The sequence below is a fragment of the Apiospora phragmitis genome, assembly GCF_038363925.1.
Source record: "Apiospora phragmitis strain CBS 135458 chromosome Unknown utg000010l:1.0-9815664.0:1.0-9183399.0, whole genome shotgun sequence".
NCBI classification, from domain to species: Eukaryota; Fungi; Ascomycota; class Sordariomycetes; order Amphisphaeriales; family Apiosporaceae; genus Apiospora; species Apiospora phragmitis.
In genome coordinates, this window is record NW_027117409.1 from 3,919,441 (window position 1) to 3,940,631 (window position 21,191).

At 52.1% G+C, this 21,191-nt stretch overlaps 9 protein-coding genes across 9 annotated transcripts; 5 read left to right on the plus strand and 4 right to left on the minus strand.

Annotated features, from left to right (window-relative positions):
- Nucleotides 1–1,868: 1,868 nt before the first annotated feature.
- PG994_010983 (malate dehydrogenase) lies at nt 1,869–3,249 on the plus strand (the record flags this gene model as incomplete). The annotated part of the gene is made up of 7 exons (XM_066862392.1): nt 1,869–1,881; nt 1,941–1,972; nt 2,069–2,179; nt 2,245–2,332; nt 2,396–2,861; nt 2,911–3,055; nt 3,109–3,249. The coding sequence occupies 7 exons, from the start codon at nt 1,869–1,871 to the stop codon at nt 3,247–3,249; spliced, it is 996 nt and encodes a 331-aa protein (XP_066711502.1).
- A 578-nt stretch (nt 3,250–3,827) lies between these two features.
- Nucleotides 3,828–4,708, minus strand: PG994_010984 (transport protein particle component; the record flags this gene model as incomplete). Its single annotated transcript, XM_066862393.1, has 3 exons — nt 3,828–3,980; nt 4,042–4,249; nt 4,368–4,708. 3 exons carry the CDS (start codon nt 4,706–4,708, stop codon nt 3,828–3,830), a joined length of 702 nt encoding a protein of 233 aa, XP_066711503.1.
- Nucleotides 4,709–5,662: 954 nt separating this feature from the next.
- PG994_010985 (PINIT domain-containing protein) lies at nt 5,663–7,848 on the minus strand (the record flags this gene model as incomplete). The annotated part of the gene is made up of 5 exons (XM_066862394.1): nt 5,663–6,409; nt 6,453–6,933; nt 7,057–7,126; nt 7,181–7,453; nt 7,701–7,848. The coding sequence occupies 5 exons, from the start codon at nt 7,846–7,848 to the stop codon at nt 5,663–5,665; spliced, it is 1,719 nt and encodes a 572-aa protein (XP_066711504.1).
- A 992-nt stretch (nt 7,849–8,840) lies between these two features.
- On the plus strand, nt 8,841–9,250 carry PG994_010986 (uncharacterized protein; the record flags this gene model as incomplete). The annotated part of the gene is made up of 2 exons (XM_066862395.1): nt 8,841–9,064; nt 9,115–9,250. The coding sequence occupies 2 exons, from the start codon at nt 8,841–8,843 to the stop codon at nt 9,248–9,250; spliced, it is 360 nt and encodes a 119-aa protein (XP_066711505.1).
- Nucleotides 9,251–9,289: 39 nt separating this feature from the next.
- PG994_010987 (uncharacterized protein) lies at nt 9,290–9,754 on the plus strand (the record flags this gene model as incomplete). The annotated part of the gene is made up of 2 exons (XM_066862396.1): nt 9,290–9,383; nt 9,453–9,754. 2 exons carry the CDS (start codon nt 9,290–9,292, stop codon nt 9,752–9,754), a joined length of 396 nt encoding a protein of 131 aa, XP_066711506.1.
- A 561-nt stretch (nt 9,755–10,315) lies between these two features.
- On the minus strand, nt 10,316–12,280 carry PG994_010988 (uncharacterized protein; the record flags this gene model as incomplete). Its single annotated transcript, XM_066862397.1, has 1 exon — nt 10,316–12,280. The coding sequence occupies one exon, from the start codon at nt 12,278–12,280 to the stop codon at nt 10,316–10,318; it is 1,965 nt and encodes a 654-aa protein (XP_066711507.1).
- Nucleotides 12,281–13,137: 857 nt separating this feature from the next.
- Nucleotides 13,138–15,470, minus strand: PG994_010989 (Vacuolar amino acid transporter 1; the record flags this gene model as incomplete). Its single annotated transcript, XM_066862398.1, is given in 8 exon segments — nt 13,138–13,312; nt 13,380–13,688; nt 13,742–13,839; nt 13,892–14,052; nt 14,103–14,515; nt 14,575–15,018; nt 15,032–15,241; nt 15,295–15,470. 8 exon segments carry the CDS (start codon nt 15,468–15,470, stop codon nt 13,138–13,140), a joined length of 1,986 nt encoding a protein of 661 aa, XP_066711508.1.
- A 2,301-nt stretch (nt 15,471–17,771) lies between these two features.
- On the plus strand, nt 17,772–19,878 carry PG994_010990 (Cell division control protein 48; the record flags this gene model as incomplete). Its single annotated transcript, XM_066862399.1, has 5 exons — nt 17,772–17,821; nt 17,878–17,905; nt 17,977–18,032; nt 18,103–18,352; nt 18,412–19,878. 5 exons carry the CDS (start codon nt 17,772–17,774, stop codon nt 19,876–19,878), a joined length of 1,851 nt encoding a protein of 616 aa, XP_066711509.1.
- A 36-nt stretch (nt 19,879–19,914) lies between these two features.
- PG994_010991 (P-loop containing nucleoside triphosphate hydrolase protein) lies at nt 19,915–20,638 on the plus strand (the record flags this gene model as incomplete). Its single annotated transcript, XM_066862400.1, has 2 exons — nt 19,915–20,538; nt 20,624–20,638. The coding sequence occupies 2 exons, from the start codon at nt 19,915–19,917 to the stop codon at nt 20,636–20,638; spliced, it is 639 nt and encodes a 212-aa protein (XP_066711510.1).
- Between the last annotated feature and the right edge of the window lie 553 nt (nt 20,639–21,191).

The following is a 21,191-nucleotide window of genomic DNA, read 5'->3' on the forward strand; positions in this document are numbered from 1 at the left end:
CCTGATTAATTGATGCATCCTTGACAGTTGAAGCTATGCAATGTGAAGAAGACCTGATGCCTCAAAAGTCGAGGAGAAAGATAAGTAGAGAGAAGAAGAAAGAACCCCAAACCCAAAAACCAATTGCTATTCCATGCATCCATTGGACCAACTCGGAGGTGGCATTCAAGTAAGGTTAATTGGTCGCATCGTGGTGGGTATTGCTATTTTCGGCGTGGAAGTTGTTTCGTACCGTATCCCTGAGAAGGAGTGACGATCTGGTAGGTATGCCGTGGGGGTCTCTTGCAGCATATCCGGTAAGTAGCAGTTCCCTGGGAAACGTCACCAGGATCATAATGGTTTGCTATAATAGCAGCTCCTCCTTGGGATTGCGTTGAAGCCCGGCCTCAGAGGATGTTTCTCCAGTCTGGATAATGGCCTTGGCAGTGGGCCGGTGAAACTGTTGAGCTTCACTTTGCACCATGACGCATTTCCCTAGTCAAGGAGCGAAATGTCACAAGCCTCTACGCACGTTGGACACCAAAAAGCAATGACCAGATTGCCCGTGACACTTTGGTTGCGAGACCTTTGTATGCCTAGCCCGAGTTCCTATAAAATCCGTCCATAATGACCATCACTCATTGGCTAACGGTGGCCCGTTCCGAAGCTGTAGTAAGCTAAGCGGTTGAGCTGAAGAACCTCGGTTTCTTTGAATTCTCTCACGGAGCTCTCTCTACGATAGATAGCCGTTTGACTCGTGACTGTACTCTCCAACCTCCAGCCCTCGGGAACTGTTAAGAGACCGTGCCTACGCTTCGGCTAATAGGAAGAATAGTATGGGATACGGATCATATGCCATAAGTGGTCATCAAATAGTTAGCAAATCAGTTAGTAAGTTTGGTGTAGCCGGGTCCGGTTTTTCTGGATCACACAAGACAAAAGAGCATATTTTTAGTGGTTTGTTGTGAAGCTGTTTCACGCCGCAAATAGTATTTCTGGGCGTTTTCTCAAGCACCCACCCATGGACTGTAACGAGAGGTAGCAGAAGAGGTAGGAGAATCGCAACCAAATAGCCAGCTGTGGATGAAGCACGTTCCGTCTACTGGACACTGAACCCCGTCTTCTGACACGGGAGGTTCCCGATGGCCTAGCATCCAGTCAAGCCGTCGGTTTGATGCTCCATCTCTCCATGTCATGCTGCCTTGCCTGCTGCTTGCTGATATCAACAACAGCGCATTAATGGATGGGTGCATGCATGCATACTTACCCATACTGCCTTGGATATACGTATCCCGTGTACCTTGACGGCGGGGTTGCTTATTTCCCCCGCTTGACCCGAAACTTCTTGGGGGCTATCCCCCTAATGCTATTCATGGGGATTCGCTAATAGGCCAGAGGCGGGAAGTACTGGAGGTGCTAGACTGGGAAGCTCTAAGTCGGAGCTCTGGAGCTCCCCCCCTGTGCCCAGGCGCCCCCTTCCTCCCCAGCCCGTTTCCAGAGTGTTGGTGTTTCCTCCTCTCCATAAATGTTGCCCCGCCATTTCGACTATCCCTCCTTCATCACTCTCCAGTCCCTCTTTTTGTCCAGAACCGCAATCCCCCCCCCGGAGATCTGAGCAGAGAGAAAAAAGACACAGATATAAAATTAGGTAGGTGCGTGTGTCTTCTGACAGGCCTGCATCAGGAGAACCGTATAAAGTTTGGCCAACCACCCGTCTGCCCTGGACTCTGATTCTATTCCATCTCCATCTCTTCATTTCCTCTTTCAAGATACCCATACCCGCTCGAGAACCGTGACGTTGACCTGTCTGCACCCCGCCTTAGATCGCATCCTGTTCCCCACTTCCACTCGAACCAGAAACCTCGATACAACCAACACCAACCGCAAACATGGTTAAAGCTGGTATGCATATCGACTGACACCCGTCACAACATGCCACTGACCTGCTAACCATCCTGTAGTCATTGCTGGAGCCTCCGGCGGTATTGGCCAGGTACAACCACCCACCTCTTTGGTCTCCGTGGCCTCCGTGGCCTCCGTGGCCTGCTACGACTAGACTTGAACCAAGCTGACCTGACACCTCTGCTAGCCTCTTTCTCTGCTTATGAAGCTGTGCCCCCTCGTCGACGAGCTTGCTCTCTACGATGTCGTCAACACTCCCGGCGTCGCTGCCGATCTCTCTCACATCTCCTCCACAGCCGTAAGTTGCTATCAAATAGCTCAAAGGGTCTACTTGGGCTCGTCTAACCGATTGTTTACGCATAGAAAATCACTGGCTACCTCCCCAAGGACGATGGTGGCAAGGCCGCCATGAAGGATGCCGACATCATCATCATCCCCGCCGGTATTCCTCGTAAGTACTGAGTACTGTTTATCTTCCCACGAAGCTTCAACTAATCATGTTGTTCTTCTACAGGCAAGCCCGGTATGACTCGAGATGATCTGTTCAAAATCAATGCTGGCATCGTCAAGGGCTTGATCGAGATCGCTGCTGAGGTCGCCCCCAAGGCCTTCATTCTCGTGATTTCCAACCCTGTCAACTCGACAGTCCCCATTGCTGCAGAGGTCCTGAAGGCCAAGGGTGTCTTCAACCCCCAGAAGCTCTTCGGTGTCACTACTCTTGACATCGTTCGTGCCGAGACCTTTGTTGCCGAGATTGCCGGCAAGAAGACTGGCTCTGAGCTGACCGTCCCTGTCATCGGTGGACACTCCGGAGAGACCATTGTGCCCCTCTTCAGCCAAATCACGCCTAGCGGTATCACCATCCCTGACGACAAGTACGATGCTCTTGTCAACCGTGTTCAGTTCGGTGGTGACGAGGTTGTCAAGGCCAAGGACGGTGCTGGCTCCGCTACCTTGTCCATGGCTTACGCCGGTTATCGGTAAGTGGCGAAATCGACTGTGACTTCCAGCTTGCTAACATCAAAACAGCTTTGCGGAGAAGGTTCTCAAGGCTGCCAAGGGCGAGAAGGGTCTCGTCGAGCCCAGCTTTGTCTACCTGCCAGGTGTGCCCGGTGGCAAGGAGATCGCTGAGAAGACCGGCTGTGACTTCTTCTCGGTCCCTATCGAGCTCGGTGTAAGTGCATTAGCCGTCTTTTATCATTGCTTTGCTAACAGTCATGAAAACAGCCCAACGGCGCTGAGAAGGCCACCAATGTCTTGGGCGACATCACCGAGAAGGAGAAGAAGTTGTTGGAGGCTTGCACTACGGGCTTGAAGGACAACATCACCAAGGGCGTCACCTTTGCCCACAACCCCCCTCAGAAGTAAATAATTCCCCCAATTACCCTTAATACGCTATGGGCGTAACTCGTGCGCGAACTATTGATGATTTACGAATTTGGTTTTGGGACACACGGAAAGCTGCCATTGCGCAGCTGAGGGTGTGTATAGAAGGAAAAACAGCAAATACAGCTCGCGCACTATTGAGAACCAGTGACTGATTGTTTAATTCCTCGCGACAGGCTGTAAAGTGTGTTTCTAATTTAGGCGTCGGTCAACTCGAGTAATGACACGATTCCCGTGAACGCGCTCGTCGCCATGACCCCAAGATCGAGGGAGGACAGACTACAGTAACCGTCGGTGTTGTGAAGGTGGTGGTAATGAAGGGTAATGAAGGAGACAGGCCGCGTGATCGTTGGAAACCGCACATAAAATGATCGTGCTGGCGGGAAGTACATTGTTTTATAGCCTTCCTGTAGATATCATTAATATCAACGCCGTAAACGCCCCGGACTCCTTTCGTAAATGCTTCCGTTGCCGCCGCCCGCTGAATCACCAAGCATGTATGTACCTGGATCTAAGCCATGCCTCTATTTTTAACCATTACAAGATGCCTAATGAGTCTCTCAAGGCTTGTTCGGCAGCGTCTTTATTTGGAACACAGCCCCCGGTAATTCGCTCGTCTCTGCTTGCACCGTCGCATTGATCCCTAAAGCAGCCAAAGCGCCCCGTACTATACCGCAGGGGGAACCACAAGAACTAAGTTTCATAATAACACCCTAGGGTTAGTCTTCGTAGAGAGGGATAATGGGCGCTTGTGGGGAGAGCAGGAAAACCTACCGGCTGCGCCCGAAGGACGGCCTGTCCGCCCGTCTCGGTGCTCATGCGGGCGAGTGGCCGGAATGCGTTGTCAGTCAGTACATAGACGCCGCGGTGATTGGTCTTGAGGTTGTCGATCTGCTTCTTGAAGACGAGGGTCCAGAGGTCTTTGCAGAGGAACTTGATGACGTCGAGGGTGTCGTTGAAGCGAGGGCGGTCGCGGGAGAAGCTGGTACAGCAAAGTCAGTCAAGAAAGCAAGCACACCGACGTTATGAATGCGAAGAAGGCATATATCCCAGACCCCAGGAGAACGGGTCTGCGTGCATGATAATGGAGGAAGACATACCGTTCTACCAGACCCAAGCCGACCCGGTACCCCAACGTCTCGAGCCGGTAAAACACGGCATCGCGCTCTTCTTCCTCGTCCAGCCTCCCGCTCGTCCGGCCGGCCGCCGTGCCGTCTGCCGCACCACCAGGACTAGTTCCCGTCGTACCCGCTGCTGTCTCGGCGGCGCTTTTCGCCGAGTGTGGTATTGATTCCGAAGAGGCCGCGTCTACTTCGTTGGCGACCCGATACGCCATGGGCACGATCTCTATGAGCAGCAGGTCGAGGCATGAGGAGCTGAGGAAGGAGGCGGTGGGGTCCGAGGCGTTGAACGGAGGGAGCGGCTGGTCGAAGTTGGACATGGTGTGGTCGTAGTAGTGGTGCTGGCAATTATGGGCGTGCTGTACAAAAGCATGCGTGGGAGGGAGATGTTGTACGTATGCGCATCGAGGTGCGCGTGGGGAAGCGCCCGGTTGGGGAGTAGGTGGGCGGCGTTGGTGGTTCTAGTTAAGGCCCAGATTATGTACCTATGTAAGGCAGATGGCAATCCTGGCGGTTTGTTCAGATACAATGCTCGTGGGTTATCGCGGTGCAATGCAATCTGGAAGTCATGCGCATATCAGCTACATGTATCTACAATGATGGCATCAAAATGTCGAGGCTGAGTATAACGGGCGCAGGGCTGAAGGGATTATTTCCTATGCCAGGTCTGTCTGTTGGGACCAAATCAATCAATCAATCCCATTGCGCCTGCTACCTATGGTTAGTGGGGCTACGGCGGAGGAACAGCCTAAGCAAGGTCCCTAAGCAAGGACCCCAGGTACCTAAGGTAGCGCTACCTACCTAGATATTGAGTTGATCGATGCATGTACCTGGCACCTGGTCGGCTTCACTCCAGTTCAAATAGGGGTCCCTGCTTGCCGATCGGGACTTATTATCATTCAAGATCAAGCCTTGTTGATGGTTTATGTAGGTATGCACCTATCTACGCCAAACGTGTTCTTGCAATTCGGTTGTCCATCTTCGTTGCTTCGTATCGCAGGCATTACGGCTCGCTAGTTGCGATAAACCATCTTCTTTTCTTGTCCATCAGCATGGCTCAACTGCGCCAGCCACACATCTATACTGGACGGGAGCAACACTTTCGTATGCGCAATTCGGTCTCCCTGCAGAGCGGAATAACGTCGCGGTATAAACTCCGATGCCATTTTCCTCCTTGCGAAATATACATGCTTGCCCTATTATGCCATGCCAGAAACGCCGATTCCATGCAAAATGACCTGATCCTTTTTACTCCCTCAGTCCTCCTCCCACTCTTATGAGTACTGGAACTTGGGGATGTTGGGCCCTAAACTAGGCGTCTGGCCCGCGTTCTGACATTTGGGGGCTCGCACCGGCTCGTTATCCTCGTCGTCGCTCAGCGTCAAGTCAATAACTTCCGCTGGCCTCTTCCGGCTTCCTGATGATGCTGATCCATTGCCCTGTGCCGGACCAGGTGTCCCAAATAGCGACTGATTCGGCGTTTGCGTGTTGCGGGCACTCGGGAGGCTGAAGCTATCCAGAGGCACTACGTCATCGTCGTCGTCGTCTATCACGCTTGCGTTGACTCCACTCGAGTATCGGGGCCTCTTGGGCTCGGGTTCGCTGCTGGCTTGCGCCCTCCATTGGCCGTCAGGTTCGATTGTGACCTGCTCTGTAGATTCTGAAGTATGATCCAGGATGTCCTTCGCGTACTGATCGATGGCTAGGTTCTCGAACGTCGCAGACTTGTTACATATGGGACAAATCCATTGGGGGCCTTGCTCCTGCAGCTGGAGATATGATGTGGCGTCAAAGCACTGTATGTGGCTGCACGAAGTCGACCGACAGGGCGCCCTCAGCCTGGTGTAGCTTAGAGGACACTTGAGCGAGAGGACTTGCGATGTCGCAACCACGTCTGGGTCGTTGGCGGCCTTGGTGAGCTCTTGAATTACCGAGTCTTTTTGGATCCGTCGTCCCTGGATCTTGGCGACCAGCTCCTCGACGGGAACAGCCCGACAGAGGTACACTGTGAGGAAGAACTTCTAAAAATAAAAAGTCAGCAAACTCATCCTCTCAAGTAAGAACCATTCGAAACTCCAGAGAGCATCGCTTTCCGCACAGAATTGCCAAGCATGGCACGTGCTTATCGCCACTTGGATGGTGGAAGTTTGAATGGCTCACTGGTGCTCGTGGATTCGTCTTCACCTTCTGAGTCAGCGCATAAGTGAACTCAACATTGTTCACGTAGGAATGCTTGTCAAGGCGAAGCGAACTGGTGATATCGACCGGTCGCGTCGAGCCTGGCTTTCCCTTTAGCCCCCGCAGATTCGCCTTGATCTCTCCGCCGTTAACCTTGAGCTCCGACTGATGCGGAAACGCAACTTCCTGGATCCCTTGGTCTTCGGCAGCACAGAATACCATAACCCTTGTCGTTTTGTCGTGTGCGCAGTGCAGGAGGGACGGATGGTCGCTCGCCTTCAGTGCGAAGTGGATAGAATTGCGATGCTGGGCCATAGCTGCATCCCCTGTTAGCACTGATGATTCCAACACCGAAGGCCTACTGAAACTCGGTTGTCCCAAAGAGGTCGTCCCAGAATTGTAGGGTCCAAAGCACCAGTAACGGAAACATAGCACAAGGTAAGACGGACGAGTTTCCCAAGGCGCAAACATCGGTTTCCAAAAGACTTACCATCGCAGGTACGGATATTCCCAATTTGGGGACACTATCGTGTAGAATGGGCTTGGTTTGAACTGCAGCACTGATTCATGGCGTTAGACAGGGCACATGAGCACGACTACCAAGTTCGACTTACTCGCTTTCGACGCGCCCTGGGCAGAAGCCCCTCCAAAGGCGCGATTCGCGCCATACGGTGCGTACTGGGCGAACCCATTGCTGAAAGTCGGCGCGGCATGCGGTGGGATACCAGGGGTCGTACCGTAGGCGCTTCCTCTAGAAGAGCCTGTCGTTGATGCGCCATTGTTTTGGTGGGCTTGGTGACCACCGCGCCCGCCTGAAGACATGTTTTGTATCGTGCTTCTAAGTTGTGCGTATAATGCTGGGTCTGCGTGGAGATTCTCCTGGAGAGCTGTATGGAGAGGCAAGGAAGTCAGCTTAGCTCGTCAACACGGAAAAATGGGTATATGTTGGACGTGCGACCAAGTAGGATCAACGTAAACGGCATGTTCAATTGGGTGTAGATGAAATGGTTCCTGTTTAGGAAGAAGCTGCAGCAAATGGGGATTTATTCGGGTGTTTTCGCTCTGCCTGTTTCGTCGCGATATTCCCCAGGCGCAAAATCGTTGGGGAAGATTGTTCTCTCGATGCCGACCTACCTTCTATTATTCGCTTCTGCAAATCGGCCTTGATGCCACTCGTCTTCAGTCCGTTGATTTGACATATGGATTGTAGTTGCTTGTTAAGCATGTGACCGAGTTGTACGGACAGCGATTGTATTTCTCGTGCGGAGGTAGAGGATGCCATTTTCGCTCTCGCTGCTGCGTCTGCTACCTTGTACCTAGGCAGGCTATGATCTGGGTTGGGTGCCTCATTAGGAAGGCTCGGCGTAGGTGTATTTTTGCGGTTTCCCTCAGGTCAGGTCGGATGCTCACTTGGCCCAGGAATGTCGGCAACGAAGAGGGTTGGGAGCGTTCTGCTGTCGCAGATGTGACGATTTAACCATCCAACTTCTGAAGGCCTTTTAGCAGCGTCGCACGAAGTTAGCTTGGAGGACTTCGAATGCCGGAGATCACTGTTCGGAGCTAGAGGTACTACACGTGGAAATGAATCGTTACCTAAGTCTAGCAGTAGGAGGCAAGCGCGATGGGTGCTGGAAACGTGATTGCCGTTGTCGATGTCGTTGTCGTCTTCAGCAGGCATGACAGCCTGGCTGGCGTCACGTCGGATCGGTCGTGGTTTATTGGTGCTTGGGAGCTGGGCCTTGGGTTCTCAGTTGAGGTTACTGAAGTTAGGTAGGTAGGTACTTATGCGTTACACATTAACTTAAAATGTTTAGTTAAGTAAGTAGGTAATGTTACCTCTAACAGTTACCTGGTAGGAATAGGATGGTTGCATGTATCCAGTCGAATTGATGGCTGTTCCTCCGGCCTGAATTGAACTGAACGTGAACAGGGAGTTAATTCCGCTCTTCTTTTTAAATATGTTTGCCTATCTGCATCGTAACTGTCCTATCCGGTTAGAGTTATCGGAACGGCTAGGCGCATCTCGTTCGTCCTTTTTCTTCTTTTATCTTTTCCTTTAGGGGACCCCAAAAAGCCGCCCCACTACGCATACCGCCTGCCGCTAGAGTTTTGTTCGATTAGCGCTCTTTTTCCGCAAGTAGCGATTAGAAAGTTTTAAGTTGCCCAGGCCATTTCTTCGCCCGCCCTCCCAGAATTACTTGCACTGTCCGTTGTTGGTTTGCGATTCGAGAAAGCAGTCCTTCTTTTTTGAAACTACCCCCTCAAACCGCAGCAATGGCGAAAAGCTCCAGAGCCAGTACTGTAAAGGCGAACAACCAGCGCCTCAAGCGCAATGTATTCGGCCCCGTCGAGGCGGCCCGCCTCCAGCGCCTCTCTGCGAAAATGCGCGAGATCGCAGCCCAGCCCAAACCTACCCCCGAGGTCGAGATGAAGCCTGTCGACGAAGGCGGAGAGGCCAACGCGACCGAGCAAGCATCCGAGACTGCCCCCCGAAGCTGGTAGGTTTTATTCCCTGGCCTTTCTGACCAGGAGGACTCCGTGCTAACAGCCATCCAGCCGCAATGGAGGTTGACTCTGCCAAGCCCTTGAGCAAGCGCAGCGAAAGGAAGCGGATTGAGAAGCGCAAGAAGCCCTCGAAGATCGTATTCCCCAAGTACAAGGATCGCGTGACCAAGAAGAGGTAGACCTGTGTGTTGCAACAAGAACGATCTTCGAGTTTCACGATGGCAACGGCAACGGCAATGGAAATGGCATTCATGGGACGGAGTCATGGGAGTTTTGGTGTTGGGACACAAAATGTCTTCGCTATCGAAGTGGGTATCAAGCTATGCATATAATAATACATATGTAAATGATGTTTCAACCTTTATGGCTGAACTGTAGCAGTCGTTTGTACACCCGACGCTGATGAGGGTGCCTCTCCCTCCTGGGTAGTTTCTGGTGTAGGTATTGGCACAGGCGCTCGCGTGCTCGTGGGCGAGGATTTTGAAGGGTCTGATGGTGCTGTACCGACCGGGGATGTTTTAGAGTTAACTAAACCTGATTCCACTGACGCTACATGCGCATTCGAACTCGATGAACCACTTGCTTCGGAGTTTACGCCTTTCGTGGCCGAGTGCTGTTTCACCGGTATGACCTTCTCTGTAACAGGAGCAGTTGGTGGAGGGTGGTTGCTCGTCCCAGCCTGAGCCTGCGTTTCTGTGGCCGGCTGTGTGGCAGGTGATCTGGCTGGCCCGATTGGTTTACCTTGGATTGCTTCTGCTGGCTTGCTCAAGCTGACAGTAGCTGTACTGCTCGGAAACGTCCCCGAAGGGGGTAGCCTGAGTTGCCCCAGTCGGTGTCACTGGTGTCGCTGGTGTAGCTGGTGTAGCTGGTGCAGCTGGTGCAGTTTCTCCTGGTCTTCCTGAGGTCGCTTCTTCCGGCTTCTTATCCCCAGGGACCGCGGGCTGTTTGGCCTCAACCTTAGGGGGTGCCGGAGCTGCTGGGTCAAGGAACCTGGCTGGGACGCCTGTGGCTGCAAGAGAACCACTTCCTACCCAGGCGCCTACCAACTGACTCCACTTGTAGTCGCCATGCTTCAACTTTTGAATCTGTTTATACGCGTAACTGTTGTAGTATGGCAGTCCTGTCTCAGGATCCCTATAACGAGCCAGATGGTTCGTAATAACGCAGCGAGGTGCAGGTCCAGGCTCTGGATTGTGTTAGGTGTCAACTTATTCTCCGCATGCCCTACTGGGGTAACTTACTAGCTAGTTTTTGCATCTCCTTCCCGAACAAGATACGTGTCTGCACAGACTTTTGGCTGATGGCATTTTCGTTAAAGTTCTGAAGGAGGATGCAGCTTCTGGTGGCTTTGCCGTTGGGAGGGGCGTGGGGGGCTGGGGTGGTGGTGACGCCCTTTCCTTTTGCGCATACCCCTTTGACCTGCCGGCATGCGGTTGCACAGGCTTAGAGCTGCTTGGGGTTTTCGTGGCTGGTGGTGGATGTGGAGTCGGAGGTTTGGGGGCAGATGGCGTCTGAGCTGCTTGGGGCTGAGGCGGTGTCGGCGCCGGGGCTGCCGGGGGTGCTGGGGCAGGGCGTGTATCAGGCTTAGGAGCTGCCAAAGGTGATTGTCTTGGTGCCGACATTGGCGGTGCCAGTACATTTGAAGAATTGGAACCCATGGGAGAGGGTGACGAATAGCCCAGCACTGGCATAGATAGCCCACTCTGTGTGGCCCCTGGGGGCGGCGCCAAGAAACTATTCGTCGGCGGCTTCATCTCAGGTGGCTTCATGACTGGCAACTGCGAAGGCGGTGCAAAGATGCTGGTGGTGTATAGACCCGATTCCGGGGGTTTCATGTTTGGGGGTTTATTATCAGGGGCCTTTAGCTCTGCAGGTTTGGGCTGCATCAATTTGTCTGGGGACGGCCGCGGCTGATCTTGATGTTCAGTCTCACGAGCTATGACTTTAGAGCCAGCAGAGTCCAGGCTTTGTTGCGGCTGTGGTGCTTGTGGATGCTGTGAAAGATCTTTTGGCTGAGAGGGCGGAGGCGCAACGGAAAGATTGGCTGTTGCTTTCTCAGCTGGCACCGGTTTCTCTGTGAGCTCTGCTGTTTCCGGAGCAGTTTCCGGAGCAGTTTTCGGGGCAGTTTCCGAGCTAGTTTCCGCGACTGTTACTTGGGCGGTCTCAACCTTCTGTACAGGCACTTCTGGTTCAGGTTTCTGGCCCGACTCTTTGCCGTCCTCATCCTTGCTGGGTGGTTCTGCTGGGAGGTCCACGCCTACTGTAGATGTACGTTTCTTCTTGACTGGCTTCTCCTCGATCGTGACAATCTTGCCGACGTGTTTTAGTTTGCCGTCTATCCATTCCCCAACACCACTCCAGAATGTGACTACTGGCCCACTTAGCTGTCGATTGTTCAGGGCGGCAAGCTTTGCTCGCCGCTCGGCCTCCCTCTGCTTTTCAGCTTCTTCCCACCTATTCAGGCTCTTGGCATTCCTCTTCTCAACGAGGGCAGCCTCTGCGAGACGCTCAGCCTGGGTCATGGGTGGCTTTTTGAGGGCTTCCATTCTTTTGGCCTTGCGCTCCATTGCGTCCACCTGCTTGAGCCGTTTCGCCTCTCGCTCCAACATCTGCTGGTGCAGCTGCTCCTTGCTGAGCATGGTGGTTTCACGCTTGGACGCTCGGGTCGGCATGTCTGCAGTAGATGGCAGCCAACTTGCACGCTCCGATTTTCTCTTCGGCCGCGGTGCGGGCGTGGCGGTCACCGAGCTCGTCGTGTCTGTATTGATCTTCACTTTCTTGCGAAATTTCAACGGTATTGCCTCCTGCGCCTTGCGCTTCCGCGCCGCCTGCTTGCTCTCCCGGGCTTGTCGTGCCAGCTCCTTCTCTCCTTCGTCCTCATCGCCGTTCTCGTGAGCATCGTCGTCGTCGGATGATGAGTCCATTTGCACGTCCGATGCATCCTCATCGACGTCTGTAAAGCCGTCGTCCTCGCCATCTTCGGCAAACAGGAGTTCGAGTTCGTCATCGGGTTCTTCGACAGCCAACATGGATTTCATGCGGTTTCCGGCAGTTGATCGCTTTGCTCGACTGGTGGCTAGCCACTCCACCGGCTGTTGCTCGGTCTCGGTTGGTTCGCGAGGATCTCCATCTTCGCTACTCGAGTCCAAGCTGTCTGCATCTTCGTTCTGATCCAGCGACATGCGCTGGTCCTCTTCTTCGGTCGCCATGAGGTTGAGCGGGTAGTTTCGCTAGGTGGTGCTTCATAACATGCTGGATTGGAGACAGATGTCCAATGTACACCAGGCCGATGTACAATACGAGGGGGAGAAGAAAGCTGGCCGTATGTACGCTGTCAGCAAGCGACGATTGGTATCTCTAAAATGCATACGCCACTTTTTAAAGAGTTTCGCGCCGACTAGCGAGACGCGGTTGACTGAGAAGAGAAGTACATGTAGCCTGTGAGGTCGGGTACTTTTTTCATGCACGGGCTTAAATGATGTACATAGCCCGAGAAACATAGGTAGCCACAGTAACTCATAACTCCACACTGCCCACTCGTTCCTCTCTTGCGGACCTCTATCTCAACTGTCTGGAGCCCCAGGCATGAACCCAAGGTCTATACCATTACTAGATACTTATAGATCTTGTGTTCAGTGAATATTTAAGTCATCACTCGGGGAATCAGATAGTCATCGACTCCTGTTTTCTTTTCAGTTCAAGTAAGCATTTGTGCATTTCTTCTGCTACTTTAGTTCCTGCCCCTGCTGCGTAGAACAGTCCATGTGTAACGTACATATTGCAGAGTGAAGCCTGGCAAACCAACTGTAGAAGTTAATAACGAAGCCATTCGTATAAGGTTCATATTACAGATCGTACACCTGAAGTCGGACAAGTCAATATATTTGAATCTCGAAACGTTACCCTAAACATGCATCCTTCGACTACCATGCCCGCTATGTTGAAAACAGAGATGTATGCCTCAAATGTCTAGCTCGACTAACTCAGATGCTTAAACGGTATGGAAACACATCATCATATTCTGTCATGATCACATAATCCAAAGCCAACGGAACAACGAAACAACTCAGTGAAAAGACTCGGCACTAGCATCTGCGCCGATCAAATGCTTAGGCAAGAATGCCCAGACGGTGCCGACGATCGAAAGCACGAACGAGATGATCATGGTAGTCCATGTCAGGGCGCGCTCCTTGTTACTCAACTCGTGGCCAAACAGTTTGAGGTAAAAGGCTAGTGGCAAGCTAGATGAATTCGTCAGCCAACAGCTACCTCCTTTCTCTGGGGGAATGAATGTCGGGGGCAACTTACGTAACGCAGATAGTGTAACATAGTGCACTACCCATAAATGCCATAATTGTATCGAACGTGGGGAAGGCGATCGCAATGACCAGGAAGAAGATCAAAGTGAATGTGCGAAGGGAAATCTTCATAACCCCCCTGAACACGCTGGACCTCCCAACAAGAATAGAGTCATCGGCCACTACTTGTGTCCGCAGGCCGGCCAACAATTCCAAGGTAGTAACGATAGGTTGCGCATTGAGTGGAATTTTGGTCAATGGAATGATCGAGATGAATATGACCAACAACACGTTGAGCGCCTGGGGGTAGCCGGTGGTCCTAAGTAGGATCCGATGTGATTGCATCGCGCGCCGCCCCCGAACATGATGTACCCAACGACTGCAACAGCGGCATCAATGAGGTAGGTGAAGGTGAAAGTGATGGTCACAGCCTCCTTATAACGATACGGGTGGCGCATATCACGGTAGATCTGGAGAATGTTAGTCTCACGACCGGTTGCAACTGGGAAAATGTAGGCCTACATTTGGGAAGACACTGTGGCCGCCCCAAGGCGACATGAGCAGGCCAAAGGATAGTGGCAAGGTCAACCAATCCTCTGGGAATATGTAAGTAATCGCAGGCTGGATGAGAGAACCAGGAGTGATTGGCTTCAATAGTCCATCCACAATCACGATAATGGCAACTGATATAAGTTAGTGAAAGCATCCACGAGTAACGCCACGGATAACCCACTGCTAAAGACACAGACAATTCCGACGAAACTCGTAAAACTGAGAACACGTAGGGGCGCGAATTGCAAGGGTATCAGAATGATCGTACAGACGATTTTCCACTGGGTAACGGTGAGGGTATCAGGTAACAGAAGGTCCAAGGAATCAGCGAATAAAACTATCAGTGCAACACACGCGGCAAGAAGTTCAAGCGTGAACAGCACACTGGTTATGATGCGAGCCTTCCTGCCAAAGGATATGTAGGCGATGTCGGAAAACGTGATGACGGTGGGATCCAGATCCATGCATCGCGAGAGGATTCTCGCCGTCCAGCTCGTGACAGCAGCACAGAGAGCTAGGGCGATCATGCCGCATAGCCATCCTGCATATTTGAGGCCGATGGGTAAGCTGAGCAGGCCTACTCCGATAAGGACACTGCCAAGGAATGTCAGTCGAGTATAGATAGATAGGTAATTGGAACAGCGAGGACGTACTTTGTGGAATTGACAACAGTCTGAGGCAATGTAGACTGTCCAGATACGGCCAACACAATTTTGCCATCTTCCTGTTCTACCTCCTTTACTAGGATCGCAGGGCGACCCCCCTCGGGGACATCAGCACCAGCTTCTTGTTGTTGTCGCCAAAGCTCGCCAGCATGGGCCATGGACTGACGAGTGACATTGGAGTCGACGGTACCATACGACCTGTAGGAGGAAAAGCTTCCCACAATAGGGGGTGTTGCTAGGTGAGGTTGAATCTCAAATAGCGAACCGCGACTTCGCACAGAAGTTGCAGGCGAAATAACACGGGACAGTTCGTTCCCAAACCCTTTTCGTTCGCTGCTCCGACGATGCGGGAGTAGAGGAGGGGTAGTGGCTGAAGGCCCCGTCTCTTCGTCTTCGACGGCATTCTCAGAGCCCGTGGTCTCGAGGTGTTGTCTAAGCAAGGGACGTCTGAGGGGCGACGTTCTCAACATCGCCTCTACCGTATGTAATAGGGTCTGTTTGGACGGGCTCTTGGTCGGGGGCGAACACGAACGCGGGTCGCTGTGGGATGACTTCCGGGAAAACAGCCGCACGCTGCCAGCTTCGGGTGAAAGATCTCAAACTGTTGACTCCGCCAATTTCGGTGATCGCAGCTAACCTGTTGGTGACAGAAGATCTAGCAAAAGGGTTAGCCACAGAATAAATACAGCCCATCGCGCCATAGCATACCGTCGACGAACACGGTTCGGCCAATCCTCCCCTTGGGCGCGATTTTCGCCATGAAGAAGGCTCTGTTCCTCAAACTGAACGCTGCTGCTCTGCCCGAGGGATGAAGTGCTACCAGATCTGCCTGGTGACGCTCCGCGATCATAGTCATCCCAGTTGGAAGGCTGTCTTGAAGCCATTACACCAGTTATCTTGCGACACAGTAGCAGCACCTCTTCGACTGACAGGACCCAAGTTCCAAAAATCGACTGCTGTGTTCAAGATAGCGCGGGCGGGCAAGCCGAGAAGGTTTATAAAGATTGAGTCAGTTGCAACAATGCATGAAGATGTAGAATTTTCCAAGGTCACACCATATGTTCCAGGGATTGAGAAGATCCAACCGGCATGGTGATGCGACCCAGAACAGCGGGAAATATATATCGGCTTGACAAGCTTGCGCTACGCACGCGAGCAGAGAATGCGCCTACTTTAGTAATGGCAACAAATAATACGAAAAATCAACACAGCTACTCTGATTGTATGCGCATTAGGATCACCACTGTGTTAGCTCGTAGGGTGGACAGAGGCTATGGAAAGCCGGATCCAGGTCCGCGATATTGCGTGGAGACCCTGGAGAAGAACGAGATCTCGAAGCAGGGCATTGCATTTGTTAGGGAGTGACCTGGAGGAGGACGATCTCCCAATGCAAAAACGGCTTGATCCCAAGCAATTGAGTCAAGTAACTTTTCACCTCTTCGCAAGTAGCCCATGCCACTCTGCCCATCCGCTCATGACCCCCCCTAGCAGGTTGCTTATCACCAACCCCACCGTTTGTGGATATTTGTTGCAATGGGACTCCTTTGCGGGCTGGCGGGGTCTTCATTGATCCAGCAGCCTGCAGGTCTGTGAGCAGAAAGCTCCAAAGCTACGACATTTCAACAATCGTAGATTCCTCTCCTTGGGAACGAGAGGCGCTGTCAGATGCCTCGGAGCTTTATCACTAATCGCATTTGTTTGTTAATCTTTCCATCAAGATGAAGCCGGAGTTGCACCTAGTCTTGAAGGTAAAAAAGTAAAGCCCGTTCAGGTCGATGCGGGATGACCCCTCTGATGTCATTTCGATTATGGATTCACTTCAAAGATTCTTTTGCAGGGCGGCTGCATAAAATGGTCACGCATGCTATCCGTCCTCCACCCCGCCAATGAGGACGGTGAGGAGTCTCTTGGGCATACTAAATCCGGACCTGCTGAGCCAGTAGCAACTTGACGGCAAATGCGGAGATGATGCTGGCGAGAATCGTTCTTCTGATAAGGGTGTTACTGTAATATGGGGCTCGACCATGTACAGTAATCAACGTCTTACAGCAGTGTTTTTAAAACCATCACCATGGCAGATAAAGAGCGCTTTATATCATTCAATATTTGTTGCCAGGCCCGACGCGACTGGATCAAAGCAGATAGGGATAGGAGCTGGTATGAAAACGGAGCTGTTGGTAGGTCTTTTGCGGAGTTGTTAAGATTTATAAAACATCGGTCAATAATGTGTTCATCGGGGAGAATGGGTAAAGAGCCATTATCCTCAAAGAAGAGAGCCTAGAGCTGTACTACCAGTCACTTATAAGTGAAGGTTGCCAGTAAATCATAGGTGAAGTTGGCAAGTGTGTATTGGTTGCATTGAATCCAATGGCGGAGAGCGAATCAGAGAAAGCTTCGCGGTGAATACAAGCCTAATCCGTACGACATGCTAAGGTTGACTCAAAGCTTTAAGACGCCTCGAAGTAGATCAGGACAAACGAATCCTTCTCGTTTCTGATCACAACTACAGCAGTTCACGCAGTTGTTATTCAGTCAGCAAAGACCAAAAGGTAGGCATGCATGCATTGCCAATCATAGGTGGTTTCGCCAGCAGATCAGGCCTATGGACCATAGAAGGCAAAAGAACATTCGCTAACACACCTCACAGCTTAAGCGTTGGAAGCGTTGTGAAGACCGTGGCCTCAGTGGTGCGGCTACCTAATTGTTCAGGAAGGTACCTAAACAGAGGTGGCGGAGAAACCCATAGATCCGGCTGGAGCACCAGTGCAAGAGAGAGAGCATTACCTAACCACCTCTCTTTCTCCAGGCAGACCAGCAGAAGGCAAGGCAAGGTCCAAGCTTCATTCGCAATCGTCACCGACTGGGTACCTGGAGCACACCTGAGCTTCCAAACGCCGAGCGGTACATACATACTTCACTTCACTTCAACTCGAGGTGATTGTATCCAAAAACTTTGACTTGCCATTCCGTCATCCTCAACCACCAATTTTCACCTTTTCCCCCATCTGTCCAGAGGATCAGATTCAACCCACCCATCCCATCTCCTCCATCCTTTTTGTGTGTGGCTCGCTCGACTGCGCCAACACACTACATCATCCGTCCATTTCCCCCCCACGACTTCCGAGGCCAGTCCTTCTCCGTCCGCACCTAATCAACCACACCTTTCCTTCGACCAAACAGACATCATGGCGTCTGAGCCGGAGCACACAGAGCACAAGCACAAGGTCAACCTGGTGTAAGTAGACCAAGAACAATGAGGATTCGAGGAATCATTCGCTAACCCATTTGCAGTGACCCCTCTGGTGCTGAGATCAAAAAGGTATGCTGATAATTGCCGGATCAGAGTATCTCGATGTGAACCTGGGGCATTCCACTGACTTGATTTTGCAGGAGAACGATGTCTCCACGGCTATCCTCAAGAAGAAGAAGAAGCCTAACCAGCTAGTGTACGTCGCATCTGCTATTTGTGGTCACACATCTTCAGGCTCAGCTGACATGTTCGCTTGCTTTATCTAGGGTCACCGATGCCACGAACGATGACAACTCGATCATCGCTCTCTCCAATAACACCATGGAGCAGCTTCAACTGTTCCGTGGTGACACAGTCCTCGTCCGCGGAAAGAAGAGAAAGGACACTGTTCTTATCGTTTTGGCCGATGACGATCTTGATGATGGAAGTGTTCGTATCAACCGAGTCGTCCGACACAACCTGCGTGTGAAGCACGGTGACATCGTCACAATCCATCCCTGCCCCGATATCAAATATGTAAGCACTTGTGCAAGACCTTCCTCACTTGCAGATTGTTTGTTAATCACCAAATTTAGGCTAAGCGCATTGCCGTCCTGCCCATTGCCGATACCGTCGAGGGACTGACAGGCTCGCTCTTCGACGTTTTCCTTGCACCTTACTTCCGTGAAGCCTACAGACCCGTCCGACAGGGCGATCTATTCATCGTACGCGGTGGTATGCGGCAAGTGGAGTTCAAGGTGGTAGAGGTCGACCCTCCGGAGTATGGCATTGTCGCCCAGGATACCGTTATTCACTGCGAGGGAGAGCCCATTCAACGTGAAGAAGAGGAGAACAACCTCAACGAGGTTGGTTACGATGATATTGGTGGTTGCCGCAAGCAGATGGCGCAGATTCGTGAGATGGTTGAGCTGCCGCTGCGCCATCCCCAGCTCTTCAAGTCTATCGGTATCAAGCCTCCTCGTGGTGTCCTTCTTTATGGACCTCCTGGTACTGGTAAGACGCTGATGGCTCGTGCCGTCGCTAACGAGACCGGTGCTTTCTTCTTCCTCATCAACGGTCCTGAGATCATGTCGAAGATGGCTGGTGAGTCGGAATCGAACCTGCGCAAGGCTTTCGAAGAGGCCGAGAAGAACTCTCCCGCCATTATCTTTATCGACGAAATCGACTCTATCGCCCCGAAGCGTGAGAAGACGAACGGTGAGGTTGAGCGACGAGTCGTCTCTCAACTACTCACCCTCATGGACGGCATGAAGTCTCGATCCAACGTGGTTGTCATGGCTGCAACCAACCGACCCAATTCAATCGACCCCGCTCTCCGACGATTTGGTCGATTCGACCGTGAAGTCGATATCGGTATCCCCGACCCTACTGGCCGCTTGGAGATCCTTCAAATCCACACCAAGAACATGAAGCTTGGTGATGACGTCGATCTGGAGCAGATTGCCGCCGAGACCCATGGTTATGTCGGCGCTGATATGGCAGCCCTCTGCTCTGAGGCTGCTATGCAACAAATTCGTGAGAAGATGGATCTCATTGACCTCGATGAGGACACTATTGACGCCGAGGTACTCGACTCGCTTGGTGTCACTATGGAGAACTTCCGCTTTGCTCTCGGAGTCTCCAACCCCTCGGCACTTCGCGAGGTTGCTGTTGTAGAGGTCCCCAACGTTCGCTGGGAGGATATTGGTGGCCTGGAGACCGTCAAGCAGGAGCTTCGGGAGTCCGTCATGTACCCCGTCGATCATCCCGAAAAGTTCCTCAAGTTCGGTCTTTCTCCTTCTCGAGGTGTCTTGTTCTATGGTCCTCCCGGTACGGGCAAGACCATGTTGGCCAAGGCTGTTGCCAATGAATGTGCTGCAAACTTCATCTCTATCAAGGGTCCGGAGTTGCTCAGCATGTGGTTCGGAGAGTCTGAAAGCAACATTCGTGACATCTTTGACAAGGCTCGCGCAGCTGCCCCTTGCGTTGTCTTCCTCGATGAATTGGATTCCATCGCCAAGGCCCGTGGTGGATCCGTTGGCGATGCCGGCGGCGCTTCTTGACCGTGTTGTCAACCAGCTCTTGACTGGTAAGTCTTCATGTTCTTCGTACTTGCATTCCAGAACATCAGAACTGACCGTATTGCAGAAATGGATGGTATGACCTCGAAGAAGAATGTCTTCGTTATTGCGGCAACCAACAGACCTGAGCAGTTGGACCCCGCTCTTTGCCGACCTGGTCGTCTCGATACCCTGGTATACGTGCCTCTTCCTGATGAGGAGGGCCGTCTCAGCATCCTCTCCGCTCAGCTCCGCAAGACACCTGTTGCTGGTGATGTAGACCTCAAGTTCATTGCCTCGAAGACACATGGATTCTCTGGTGCCGATCTCGGTTTCATCACTCAGCGTGCCGTCAAGATTGCTATCAAGGAGGCTATCACGGCTGATATCACCCGCACCAAGGAGCGGGAGGCAGCTGGTGACGATATGGATGTTGATGAGGAGGGCGAGGATCCCGTGCCCGAACTCACCAAGCGCCATTTTGAGGAGGCTATGCAAATGGCTCGTCGGTCCGTAGGTGACGTTGAGATTCGTCGGTACGAGGCCTTTGCTCAGCAAATGAAGAACGCTGGCCCCGGTGCATCTTCAAGTTCCCAACTGGTGGCGCTGATGGCGCGCCGGCTGCTGGCAACAATGATTTCGGCACTGGTGGCGATGACGATGGTCTGTACGACTAAATCTAGTCTCCACTCACGACCACATCTGGTCAACTGTATTTTAGTTCCCTCCGGGTGCCTTCTATCCACAGGACAGAAACGTGTAACCCATAGCTGGTTTTTCACGGTGGTTCACTTAGGAGGTCATGGGGGCCATATCCCGGTAGATTTTGCCAGATCCAGGGCAATAAAGCGACATGCAGACGAACAGGCTGGCCAGTAGGACAGGTAGATGCCAATGGTTTAGCCTGGGACGTCTGACCATGCGTCCAGCAGCATGTCGCAAATGACGAAGACTTTTACGATAGATTTCATATAACTGATTGCCTTGCCTAAATTTCATGCTACATGTGTTATGGATGTCTGTCTACTTCGCTTTATTGGTGTCGACATACACCCGTGGCCGTAAGGTATAGGATGTGGCCTATCTTGCGTAACGGGCTTAGGATACGTTCCAGAGATAATACGGCGACGGGTCCAACCCATGATCCAATCTAGTTGTTGAGTTACATTCATTCGCTGTATTGATGATACATATTAGAGATACCGATGGGCACGGCACTGGTGAGGTTGGTCGCATTAAGAACAATGGCAGGACAATGCTCTGTCGGCAGGCAACAAACTCATAGACTGTGTGATCAAGGATGGTGCAAGAATTAC